This window comes from Mandrillus leucophaeus, unplaced genomic scaffold, assembly GCF_000951045.1.
Source record: "Mandrillus leucophaeus isolate KB7577 unplaced genomic scaffold, Mleu.le_1.0 Scaffold276, whole genome shotgun sequence".
NCBI lineage: Eukaryota > Metazoa > Chordata > Mammalia > Primates > Cercopithecidae > Mandrillus > Mandrillus leucophaeus.
Window position 1 is genome coordinate 1728428 of NW_012102876.1, and position 13719 is coordinate 1742146.

The 13719-nt window shown below is 38.7% G+C and overlaps 1 protein-coding gene across 1 annotated transcript in view; it reads left to right on the top strand.

Moving 5' to 3' along the window:
- RAB38 (RAB38, member RAS oncogene family) overlaps positions 1-13719 on the top strand; it is a 61330-nt gene that overhangs the window by 22314 nt on the left and 25297 nt on the right. The window contains exon 2 of the mRNA XM_011984901.1: positions 4106-4386. Within this exon, the coding sequence (XP_011840291.1) occupies positions 4106-4386 (281 nt within the window). The remainder of the gene's footprint in view (positions 1-4105; positions 4387-13719) is intronic.

Consider the following 13719-nt stretch of genomic DNA (forward strand, 5'->3'; position numbering starts at 1 on the left):
CCTGAGTTTCTCTCACTTTTATTAGCTGGATGCCATCAAAGGGGCTGTTTGCCCATGTTCCCCTCCCTGGGATTTGGGGTGTCCTTCAATTTAGGTTGTCCTGGTGGATTCCCATTTTCCTTCTTGAAATAAAGCCCACACAGTTGGCCTTTATGCACTATCTTGCTATTTCCACATGGCTGAGGCATGCTACAAGGCTCTAATCTACTATATTGGGGGAAAAAAAGAAATAGCAGTTTTAAGACTAGGTCATACACTAACATCATGTAGAGATAGCTTAAAAATACAGATTTCTGATCTCTTCACAAAAACAACACAATAAAGAATCTCTGAGAAGTGCAACTCAACTAGGGATGGGTATTTCTTAGGTGCCAGAGTGATTTCTTATGCTGCCAGAATGGCAACTGCCTGAAGACTTATGCTTACATTTATGTTTATATTTGGGGAGAGAGACATTGATGAGAGCCTAGATACTGAGATCCCCATTTAGGGAGCTGCCAGGGGTCCAGGTGAGGAGCAATGAGGGGCTGAGCTGGAGCAGGAGCAGTGCTGGGGGAGAGGACGGGCAGAGCCAAGGGCTACCTCTGAAGTAGAAATGTTAGTTGGATACTGGAGTCTCTTTGGTTGAAGGAGTGAGGAGGGAGTTAGAAGATGACTTGAAGTAAAAATATTGCTAGATACACATTATAGCTGTGATGCTTGTGTATATTTTTAGCTGAGTCTGTGGCACCAAATGGACCATTTCAGGCTGCTGGTACAGGGGGCCAAAGTTTGATTTAATCTAAGGCATGAGGAATGGGCCTTTGAGATCAGCCACACCAAGTTCATTTATAGATAAGAAAACTGAGTCTCAGGGAGAGAAATACATGTGTCTGAGCCTGTTCTGGTAACCAGTGAGTAAAATTAAGACCACGTCTTTTGACTTTTCAAGTTGGTATCTTCTGCTGTGAGATTATGTAAATAGTTCCTGCAGCAATTATATTAACTTTTGTGATTTGGTTGATTGCTTTCTCATTTAACACCCCTCATAGCTGAAAGCTGAATCATGAGCCACATCTACACTGCTATGAAGTGTGTATGTAAGAGCATTGGGGACTTATGTGGTGAAGTGGATTATTTTCAGTGCAGTAATCCAATGTGACAAAACTTTAGAAATTTCTCCTGGGTAAAAACTGTGTATTTCCAGCACAAAGTATAGAGCTTTAGCCACATTAGCTATTCCATAAGTATGTGTTGAATAAGTGATCTAAAACCAAGGGAAGTTTTTAAATTATAGTCATTTTTTAAACAGGAAATTTAACTACGGTGAATTCATCAGGTCTCTACTTTGCCCAAAAGTAGGCACTCACTCTGAGTCACATGGTTCTCATTTTTTGAATAAGAAACAGCAAAGAGGACTATCAGTTGAAAAAGGAAGGAAACAGTGTGAGTGCTAGGAATGCTCTGATCTAAATGTGATCTCTTACTGGAATGCCAAAAATATAAACTCTCCAAGTGGGCTGGCTCAGTGACCTCAACATATAAACATCTTTTCTTTCTAGAAACAAGCTGTCTTCTTCTTATTTCTGATCTAACATACATACATTCACAAACTCAAACACACATGCACATGCACACACACACACACACACACACATTTTCCTTTTTGATTCTCTATGAAGGTATAGCCTATGTATTGCTTTTTGTCTGGTCTTAAAATAACTCTATCATATATTTAAAATGCAAAATCTTTATTCTTGAGGACTGCCTTATTCTACTATGAAAACCTCTGGACAAGCAGATTATTGACTAACCCCTGACTTTGCTCTTCATCTGATTAGACCCTTGAAAGAGATCATAAGACATCCTTTAAAAGCCTAAAGGCCTTGGAAGTTCTGAGTAATCATAGAAGGCTTTTTTACCCTATTTTTCTGAAATGTCATGGCCACCCTGGGCAGTATCAAAGGAGATCACTGTTTGCACCAGGAATTTAAAAAGAAAAAAAGAAGTTTAAAACTTATTTGGGAAAACTAAAAGTTCATCTCTGAGTTATGTGTCATGTGGAGAATATTTTGCCCCTTTCTTTCATTGACTAGACAACTATGGGATAAAAAATGCATCTCTGGTATAACCCATGTAAGAAATACTGTAAGATTGTCATGTGCTGGCTATGACAAAATACTCTTTTTTCCAGCGATACTTGCTTGTGCACACAGGCTCACACACTGGGACCAGAGCCCTCAACCTTCATTCATTTTCACTAAGTGCTTAGGGAGCCTTCTCTTACAACTTCAGTGCTACTACCAATGTAAATATAACCATCTACAAAACAGCTTGCTAACTTGAATTAAAACTTACCATCATAAAGTTTTGAGCTCAAAATTAAGGGTAAAGTATTCTTCTTAGAGATATGTTAACCTGTATTTTCTTAGATACATCCCAGTTTTAGCATTTTGCTCTTTCCAATAAAAGTTGACTTGTTAAATACATGCTAACTTTGTTTTAATTTATATGACTTTATAAGACTGTTAACATTAATAAATTCCCAAATCAGAATAAAAAGGCTTCGTCTGGTCACATACTTCTAGGGTTTTGAGTTCAGAAAATACAAGTCATTAGCTCCTGTCTTCAGCAACCATTAGTAGACAGAGGTAGAAGTAATAGAATTTTGTTCATTTTTGTTATTCAGCTGAAATACTTACAATTATTTTTTGTCATAAACCCTGATCTGAAACTCTGATTTCAGAACTTGTGCCATATTGTCTTTCACATTTTTTAACATGCTTCCAAAAGAGAAGGAAAACTCCAGTATTGACTAGTTCTAAGGTACTATGCTGGGTGCTTTGCATATATTAATTCACTTCATCCACCTGGCAACACTGTGCAGTACATATTATTATTGCCAATTTGCAGATAAGGAAAAATAAACTTAGAGTGCTTAAGAAACTTGACAATATTCAATCAGAAAATTAACCATCAGAGCAAAATTGATTCCAACTGATTCTAATTCTAAAACCAATCCTTATCCTAAAAAACAAAACAAAACAAAAACAAAACTTATTTAGTGTTTTGCTATAGTAGGGCTTTTCTTACCCAATAGGTTGTAGAGCATTTAAGGGTAGAGACCATCTAGTTCACTGCTGAATTCTGAGTGAGTAGTCCAGAAACTGGCATCAATACAATAGATGTCCAATAAATATCTGTTCGGTCAAATTCAGTGGGATGGTCCTGTGTGTGGTCCTGGTATATAAGCCTGCAGAAGAGAGAGTACAAGCCTATACTTTAGTAGTTGAGAGTATTTAATGTTGGTAAAAGACTGTGAGCTCTAGATTCAAACTGCTCAGGTTTGAATTATGATTTCTTAAGCTTCCTATCTATATGATTTGAGAATGTTACTTAGACTAAGTCTCAATTTTCTCACTTTAAAATGGGGGTAATAATTGCACCTTTATAATCACTTATGTAAATCACATTTTTCATGGTTAGTAAACATGAATGAATTTTAGCTAATATATAACCTTTAATTGGACTAGATTGTGGATCCCTTTTAAGCATACTCCATAATTTTGTTATTTATTATGTTTATTGTTTAGAATCTGTCTTCCCATTAAAATGTAATCTCCATGGTGGCAGGAATTTTTATGTTTTAATCAGAGTATCCCAAATATTTCGAATAGTGTTGCCCAATCAAATGTTCTATACTTATGGAAATGTTTTATTATTGGCATAGTCAGTAGGCACTAGCGACATACAGTTACTGATCATTTGAAATGTAGCTAGCTAGGGTGACAGAGTACTTGAATTAAAAATTTTGTTTTGTTTTTGTTCATTTAATTTAAATTGCCACATGTGGCTACTGGAATACTATATTTGCATAGGTCTAGAATATTACATGGTACACAGAAATTTCTCAGTACGTATTTGTTAAATGAATGAATTCCCTTCTGAAATCAAAAATCAAGAATAAAGCTGCATGATTGTATATATAGTTCACTCTTTAAAGATAATCAATAAAGATGAAGCATTTTACTGATTGACTTGCTCATCTTGGAGGCTTCATGAAGTTCTAATATGATTCAGTTTGCAATTGTAATACATTTTTATTTTTATTTCTTTTTGGTGTCAGGTCAAGAAAGATTTGGAAACATGACGAGGGTCTATTACCGAGAAGCTATGGGTGCATTTATTGTCTTCGATGTCACCAGGCCAGCCACATTCGAAGCAGTGGCAAAGTGGAAAAATGATTTGGACTCCAAGTTAACTCTCCCTAATGGCAAACCGGTTTCAGTGGTTTTGTTGGCCAACAAATGTGACCAGGGGAAGGATGTGCTCATGAACAATGGCCTCAAGATGGACCAGTTCTGCAAGGAGCATGGTTTCGTAGGATGGTTTGAAACATCAGCAAAGGTAATGTGACTTTAAATAATAAGCTTAATATAAGCAAGGTTCACAAAGAAAATGGCATATAATCATCACTATCTCATAATGATAATAATATGTTTGTTTAGTGATTTGTGGTTTCCAGATTGCTCTAAGCATTTTCTCATGTCAATGCAATGAGCAGGCAAAGCAGGAATTATTGTCTACAATTTATTATTGTGGCAAGAGGAGCAAAGCAACTTGTAGAAGGTTACAACAGTAATAGTGGATAACTGTGTTTGCTTTTTGAGGTCTTACTATGAGCCAGTCATATTTTGCATGCATTTTCCTATTTAGTCCTCACAACAACTTTATTACGTGAGTATGGTTTTATAGTAAAGGTCTTATTCATGTGTTAGTTAATTTACACAATCGATATTTAACATATTCACCTGTACGTCAGGAAATGTGCTTGCTCCTAGGAAAGAAAAGATGGCAAACACTACATTGGGCATACTGGAATGGTGGGGTAACAGAGAATAGACAGCAAGCACAAATGTGAAGAACACAGCATAGCTTGGCCATGCTGATTCCCCTGGGTAGCAGAAAAGTGGCAGGAGGTGAAGCTGAGGCAGGGCTGGAAGATGAAGGATCCTGTATGATGTGATGAGGATAATGTACTTCCCATTGTTCCCTAATGTTGCCATCTGGTATGTCAGGTGTCTGGCTTTTGTTCTACTCTCTTTTTGTTTGTGCCTGTATTTTTAAAATCTCAGTATCACAGGAGAAAAAAAAAAAAAAACTTTCATGGCAAAATTTGAAAATCCATAAAAAACCGTAACTAAAATTTAAAAAGAATAACTATTTTTTGCTGTATTTTCTGACTTTTGTGTGTCTGCATATAATTACATTATTAGGATTGCATTTTACATGGTTTTATATCATGATTTTTCCACTTTTATTCAAATATTAAATGTTTGTGGAGCACAGGCATTGCGCTAGTTTTTGGGATTCAGCTATGAATAAGATAGCCATGGGCTCTGTACTTATGGAGTTCACACTTGGGCCTTATAGTGAACATTTGTGCCCCTCATTAGCAAATGGTTTGAAAATATTACTGGAGTCATCATTCCAAAAGGCTGAGGAGGAATCTCTAATGGGTTTCCTACTGGAAAGTAGAATGGTCCAATTTGCCTTGGAGAAACTATTGGAAGACGGATTGGAGGGCAGTGAACCAGGAGAGAGAGTGGCATGGTAGTTACCATGTTCTGTGAGAACATAATGAGAGCTTAAACTGGAATAGTGGCTATAGATAGGAAAGAAAACCTGGATTTGAGAACACCACCACATTACAAAGACCAGCACAATTAAGCAAGCACTTGGATTGGAGATGATGGAGAGGAAGAAAAGGGCAGTGGTGCCACTTTTTCTGTCACCATGGGATGTTCTTTTGTTTGAACCATTCTTGGAGAGCCTTGAAGCCTGTCTCCTTGCTCTTCTGTCACTAGCTTTTATGTTTGGAAAGTTGTTATTGCTCAGTTGCAAGAGTTGTTGTCTTTCTTTTGAGGCCTGAGTGTGCCAGTGTGCTTTTCCCTTTCATTCTATTTAAAATTTTGATTTCTCCTGTTTCTTTGGATTCTTCCTTTGGTTCGATACATTCCCCATCATTTTATATTTCTTGACTCTCATTGAACCTTTTTAGTTTATGTGGTTGAAGGATTTCTTGCTGTAAGGGGAGACAGAGCACAACTGAAAGGTATGATTAGGTTACAGAATTTTAACAAGCATGGTTTCTTTTTGTAGTCTATTTTCTTTTTTGAATGTTAGCCTGTTTTTTTTTTTTCTTTTAATTCCAAAATGTGGGTGAATTCACTTATTTTCATTTCCTTTTAGCACCACACTCAATTTCACTCCAAAGTTCCTGCATATTCCTTCAAATTGCTTTCTTTCAAAAAATGTCACTCTCAGCTCAGAAGCCTCCAGGCACAGGGGAGAAAGAGTAGGACTTTGGAGAACTCCTTTTCTCAGTTGATTACATTACATTGTAAGTGCTAACTAGATTGAATGACCCATACTTACATGGGGAGAGGAGTCTTCTGTTATTCATTCATTCATTCGTTCAACCAATAAATATTATCAAATATCTGCTATATGCCAGACAAATGTTCTGGGCACTGAGAATGTAGAAACTTATGAAACAGATAAAACCTTGTCTTCATGGATAAAAACAACAACAAAACATAAATAAAATATACAGTGTGTGATAGTTATTAAGTGCTAATAAGAAAAAAGGGAAAAAAGAAAGGAAGAGGCCTATGAATCTGTAGGGAGGCTTGAAATTACGTGTGGGTCAAAAGACCTTCTGAAGACATTTTTCACCTCACTCTGACATTCCTTGCTCAACCACTATAGTGTTAAACTGCCTGCTTAAGGACACAATGTTTAGTACCTCTAGGACTGGCTGACCCACCTTACTTAGGTACTGGATTTCTAATCCTCCAAATCCCTGTAAGTGTGAACTTTGAAGAGAAGCTTTGTACAGTGTTGGGGAGGGGGCACATGAGATTTCACAAGCATTATAATCAAGAGAGTACAAGGCCTTATTGTAAAATATAGAAGGCATGTTCAACATCTCTTTTCCTTCCATACGTAATGCTATTGAGGTTGTCCTTCTGAATGTCTTAACGAGAATGTCTTGCCTGTGCCAGATTAGTATTCAAAGTCAACACTTAGAAGCTCAGGAACAATCCTGCAGCATTGACAAACTGGAGTGTCAAACTTTTTTAAAATTCTTTTTAAAGATCTCTGATAAAGCTCTGCTAACTTTCTGACTATAGTATTACAACATTTACAAAACTGAGGCCTAGATTTAACTGTCTGCCTGAAGCAGAGATGGTAGATTATGGGGATAGCTATGAATTCCTTCATTTTGAGATCAGAGAACATTTTCCATAGGTATCCTTCTCTTAGACAGTCAATCTACTAAAAATTAGAGTCCTTTTGAGTGATGACATAATGTCTGGTGATAAATACCTGATTTCCTTTCTTCGCATCGCTGAAACTTCTGAGTCAAACTTCTGGCTTTGTCCCCATGGGCACATCCAGTAGAAATCCTTCAGGTATCATCATCAACTTGGACATCTCTGCAGTTGAAACTTTCAGGGTTTTAGATGAGTTAGTCATTGAAACCAGCCTCCATCTTACCACGGACCCCACTACTGAGGGAAATTTACCCTTTTGCTCTTCAGTCCTATGGAGTAACTTTCCATGAGAGTTTTCATGACTAATGCTGTTGCTGGAGCAATCATGGTAGCCCCTGGCTGGCAAGTGAATTAAGAGAGAAAAAATAAAAATTAAATACATGTTGGTGTCTCTGGGTTTTCACATTCTCTCTCCCAATATTAAAACCAAAGGAAAGAAAATAGTCTTTTCTGAGTCATATTCTTTGATTTTTAACATTTGCATTCTTTTTTGCTTTCCTGGCTGTATTTCATTGAATTCCCCCTGTAGATTCTCTAGGTGATGTATAATTGGGGTACTTGTGTGTCCCATTTTGCCCCCCAAATTCCTGGTTTATACCTGCTGTTCCAGCATAATTATTAATAATACCTTCATTTTTAATTTGTAATTTAAATTTACATGGTCACCCTGTAGATCATGAGCTCAACTTATTTTACTCTCTACATCATACTTTAGCTCTAATAATGGATATTTTAATATTCCTGTGCCCATATCCCATTTTTATAATCTGCTTTGGCAGATCTGTTTCTTTAGGATAAGGACCCTGCCCTTCTCTTGTTAGTATATCTTCAGGGCCTATTTCAAAGGCTGACTTGGTTTTGCTGCCTGCTGAACAAATTACCTGGTACATTCTTGGTGCCCATTGCCTGAATCTCCATCAGTTGCTGTTTTTGAATTCACTCTCTAATCACACCCACTCACCTAGAGCTACTGTGAGCATTAAGAGATAATAGCATAAGAGATAATGTGGCTGGGCGCGGTGGCTCACACCTGTAATCCCAGCACTTTGGGAGGCCGAGGCAAGCGGATCACGAAGTCAGGAGTTCAAGACCAGCCTGGCCAACATGGTGAAACCCCGTCTCTACTAAAAATACAAAAATTAGCCAGGCGTGGCGGTGAGCACCTGTTAATCCCAGCTACTCAGGAGGCTGAGGCAGGAGAATCGCTTGAACCTAGGAGGCAGAGGTTGCAGTGACCCGATATCGCACCATTGCTCTTCAGCCTGGGCGACAAGAGCAAAACTCCATTCCCCCCCTCCCCCCAAAAAAGAGAGAGAAATAATGTATGTGGGGCCCAGATGCATAATATCTGATCCTACCACACATAGACACACACTTTACATACTCTACACCATTCCTACTGTCTTTACCCACAGCCCATACGCCGATTTACCTGTGATGCACACAACAGCCACACTCTGGTGGAAAAGTCTGTTTCTGTATCTTAGCCCTTTCCAGCCTGCTCCATTCTGCTCACATAACAGAGTGGATCAGGTGTGGCTATGCTCGCAAATACACCACCACAAACACTAGTGTAGGTGGGAAAGAATGGAGCAAGTTGTACCTATGCAATAGTGGGGACAAAAGTCAAAATCATAGAAAGAACCTCCAGTGCCTCCAGTTCTTGCTCCCCCTACACCAGTCCTACTCCTAACAGATATCTTTGGTTCTTTCTATGCTATTTATAGTGACTTTTTGGACCCACCCTCTCTCCCAAAATGTTCTAAGAGCAACAGGTGCACTTGGAAGAAGCTTATGTTAAATTATACTCAATTTTTGCCTTTTATTTGAAGCTAAAAATAAAAATGTTAACGTGTGTGCTGCTGAGAAAAAGAATATATCTAATACTGTTCTCTATAAGATGGTATTAGTTTCTCTTAGGGGGAGGAATGGATGTTTCATGGTGTAGTGGATATTTCTCATGTTGTTTGGCTTTCTAACAACTGTTAAATACATTTGCTATCTTTGGGGAATTTCCAGCTGTAGGAAGCTCACCTCGCCAAGAAGAACTCATAAAACTCTTCTTTTGCTTCCTTTGCAGCTAGGCACAGGCAGATGACCTAGATTACACCAGTTGTAGGTTGTAGGCATCTATCTCCAAATAATGTAGATGAAGTTATAAGATATACCTCCACTGACTTAATTTGTCACAGCACATTTAACCCTGTATTTTTAGCTGAACTGACTTGAGCTGGTTATACTTAGGGACATAAAAGGAAGGGCCTGATCTGAAATCTAAAACCGGAGAAAACTTAGAATCACTTAGAATCATAATATACAGGAAATGATGGCTGTGTTTAATAGTGACTTCACATAATGTCCACCAGTCTGTAGTACAACTATCTGAGTCGTCACTTCTGACAGATTATTAACGCCCTACATGAAGAATGAAAATTGTTTTCTGAAGTTGGGAATAGTTGAAGTGTATATGAGTCTCAAATTCAAGCTAGTTATCTATTTAAGGATCAATATAAATTAATAATAATATTTTATCTTTAGCTAATCAATTCTCTAGAGGTTCCCTACATCAATGCTTGTAATTTACTAGACAGTCTGAGGTCCAACTGTGACTAAGATACTGTATAATAGGAGAATAGAAATGAACGATCAGAGACTATAACCATCGTTTGGTTTGTATAAGGCAAGGTGTTGCATATGTCATTGTATCCTACATGGTTCATATTTTCATTACTTAGAGCTCAGATCTTTCCTGTTTCATGTTTGGACAGTCATAATAACCTGACTCCAGACTTTGCTCACTGTAGTGTTTTGCATGCTATTAAAAACTTAACCTGCTCAAGGGATTACTTTGATTTTGTCACTGCCTAGTTCAAGAATCTTCTGTAGGTTCTACTTCTTAATGATTTAAATTTAGACACCTTAGAACATGCATTAGCAAAAACTATGGCCTGTGGGCCAAATATGGCCTGCCCTGTAAATAAAGTTTTGTTGGAACTCAGCTGTGCTCATTGGTTTACATGTTATCAATGGCTGCATTTATGTTACAACTACAAAATTAAACAGTTGTAACAGAGACCTTATAGCCTGCAAAGCTCCAATTATTTACCATCTGACCTTTTATGCTTCAAAGTTTACCACCGATGCCTCAAAATGAGAATAGCTTCTCTTTAGTCAAGCACTGTGCTAGTGGCTTACATGCATTTTAGCTTATCCTTGAAATAATCTTGTATGGTAAGTACTGTTACTTTTTCTGTTCACAGAGGAAGCCATTAAAGTTTAAATTAGAGAGTGACTACCGAAAGATCTCATAGTGGTGTATGGAAGAGTCAGGATTTCAAGCTAGATATGCTGACAGAACAGCTTAGCCACCCATCCTCCACATTGTACTACCTTACAACTTTTTCTAGTCTGATCTTATATGATAACTATTTATTAAGCAATTGATACATGGTAGACCAGGGACTGGGATAGATAAATGAGTAAAATGTGGTCCTAATCTCTAGGAGTTTAAAGTCTAATGACAGATATACAGATGTGTAAGTACATCTTCCAAGAAATGTGACACAATGGAGCAATTCACATGGAATTGTTGGGTGAGTTGGATAAGGAAGGGTCTTTTCTCACATGTACTTTTATTCTAGTCATTGTCGGAAACCTGTCTTTTTCTCATTTTTCTGCTTTTGTTCATGATGGCCACACTGTATGGGATTATAATGCAGTGGACATTCTTTTTCTGTATTTCATTTTGCCCAACGAAGTCCAGCTCTGGATGTGAGAGAAGAAACATAGAAAAATACCCTGGCTTTAGTAGTAAGGAGTCTTCAGAACTCAAATTAGAATCCCTGATTCTGATACCCTGCCCCAACAAATAATTCTTGCTCTGGCTAACTGTTAACTCTTTCTTCAGGAATTGCCTGACTCCAACACATTTTTTCTACAGATACCTATGGAAAGGGACTTAAGCAATTCATGACACCATGGGCTGACTGTAAAAGAGGATCCATGCTTCAGTGCACAGGATGCTCCAAGAATCTCTTGAAATTATATATGCAACTTTTTCGTGCCCATGTATTATTTGTAGAGAGGGCAATCATTTATTGCATACTAAGAACCTTCCAGGCATTTCACAGCTATTATCACTAATTCTTACAATAATGAGGCATTATCCCTATTTTCCATGGAGAGGAGGAGTCGTGGCATGATTAAGGGACTTGCTCAAAGCCATGCAGCCTTGTGTCATGATTCTGACCTCTAGTTATCTGGTCGAAGCCCACATTTTCCATGATCTGCGAAAGTGCTTCAATGCTTCTCAGCAGTCTTTCTCAGATTCAGAATTCCTTGTGATCCTAGAGCTGAGTCTAGTTGAGGAAGGGCCTGTTTTTCTGAGGTCAGAAGGATGTAGCCACTCCGAGAGCTATCGCTACTGTGGTCTCATCTCTCTAGGCAAGGACCATCCATCAGAAGAGAGGGCTGAACTGCACTATATGAGCTGGCCTAGCATATATCTATCTTCTAGGTAGTACCAGCCATATTGGTTGGAGAGATGACACCTCTTGAGGAAACCTGTAGAGGCCATATGATGTATGAGGGTAGGAAGGTAGGAGGGGAACACAGACTTGGAAAATCTTCAGAATTTCCAAAGGCAGAGATGGAAGGAAAAAGGTATTCTGGGCAGAGAAAACAGCATGTGAAAGGCATGGAGTTGAGAAATAACAGAAAGTGCTGACAATGCTGAAGTTCAACGAGGCTGAAGTATAAGGTGGAGGGGAAACAGAGGGCAAAGCTTCGCAGTGTGTCAGACCATGTCCATTAGCATAAACACTGCTGGCTGAGAATTCTCATGGACTGTAGAAGTCTGAACTCAAAGATTCAACAGTTTCTTAGTAATGTCCAAAAGTCAAAGGACGACCATTACTTGATTTTTATTAAAAGACAAATGCCAATTAAATAACAACTCTTATTCAATTAGTGCCTTTTCCGTAGAAAATTTGGCAAATCCTAATATAAGGCGTAGTGCTTTTCAGCCTCAGCACTATTGCATTTTGGGCCAAATAATTCATAGCTGGGACTGGGAGGGAAGTATGTGTGTGCTGTGCAAGGTAGAATATTTAGAAACATTCCTTGTCTCTACTCACTTAACATCAGTAGCACCCAACACCCCAATCAGTTGTGATCATCAAACATATCTCCAGACATTGCCAAATGTCCTCTGGTTGGAGGGGCAAAATCACTCCCCACTGAAACCACAATTAAACAGTCATCAAAAAATATGTCTTGTGCCCAGTTGGTTCTGCTGTTTTCTAGAGGGTGGGGGCAGAGTCAGGTCCACCTTGATTCTGTCTGAAAAAAAAGAATCCTCGTAGGCCTGTTCCCATGAGTCTGTGGGAGGAAGAAAACATCTAGAAAGTAAGGTGTGTTATCTTTGAGCCTGGATCTTTCCTCCTGGATCTCTATCTCTAGCCATGGACTTGTTTCTAAAACTTCAGACTTCCATATTCTTCTAGATCTGTACTTGGATATCTTTCAGAGAACTCCTCAAACTCAACATATCTGAAACGGCATTCATCAGCTTTTCTGCAAACATAATTATCCAGTTTGGAGACCCCACATCCACACAGGCACTCAAGCTGGACACGATATAACCAGGTCCCACATTCTTTAGAAACCCCTCATTCTTGAGCGTAGAAGACCCCAATAGTGAGATTTTTTTTTTTTCTGCTTCTCCAAGCCTATCTCTACTCTTTCCATTTATTTCATGGTTATGCTAAACTGCATCAAGTCCCCCATCATGCCTTGGTATTTCCCCAGGCTTCCTAGCTTTATGCACCTGTCTCTCACTCTTCCTTCAGGACTTGGCTCTACTGTCAGCTGTTACAGTGTCTCCTATACCTTAACATGCTATGTTAAGATGATTTCCTTATGGGGCTGGCCTCTGCACTGCGTTGTGAATCCTCCTGGTCATTACCCAGCGCAATGGCATGCACGCAGAGAGTGATCACTTGGTCAGCGTTTATTGGATGGAAAAGAATATTTTGATGCACTGCCTTTTAAGGAATCTTTCAAAAGATTGTTTTACTCTATTATTCTTGGCCCTGCCCATGTAGGGTACTTATGTCCTTAGATAACTGTGTAGAAACAGAAAAATTAATTTACTGCTGTAATTCCCAGGAGGATTCCACATTATGTAACTCCTTTCATCCAGAAAGCTCTTCAGAAACTGCACAGCAGGGATATTGTAGTGCCTTGCAGTGTGGATGGGGATGTAAACAAGAAAAATGAAGGTAAGGGAAGCTGTGCCCTCCCCGGCTCCGCCCCCCTCCCCCAATGCCTTGCCTTGGGCCCTCAACTGAGATTTGCAAATTCTTTGCTTGGCAATGCCACATAACATTCCATAAGAATC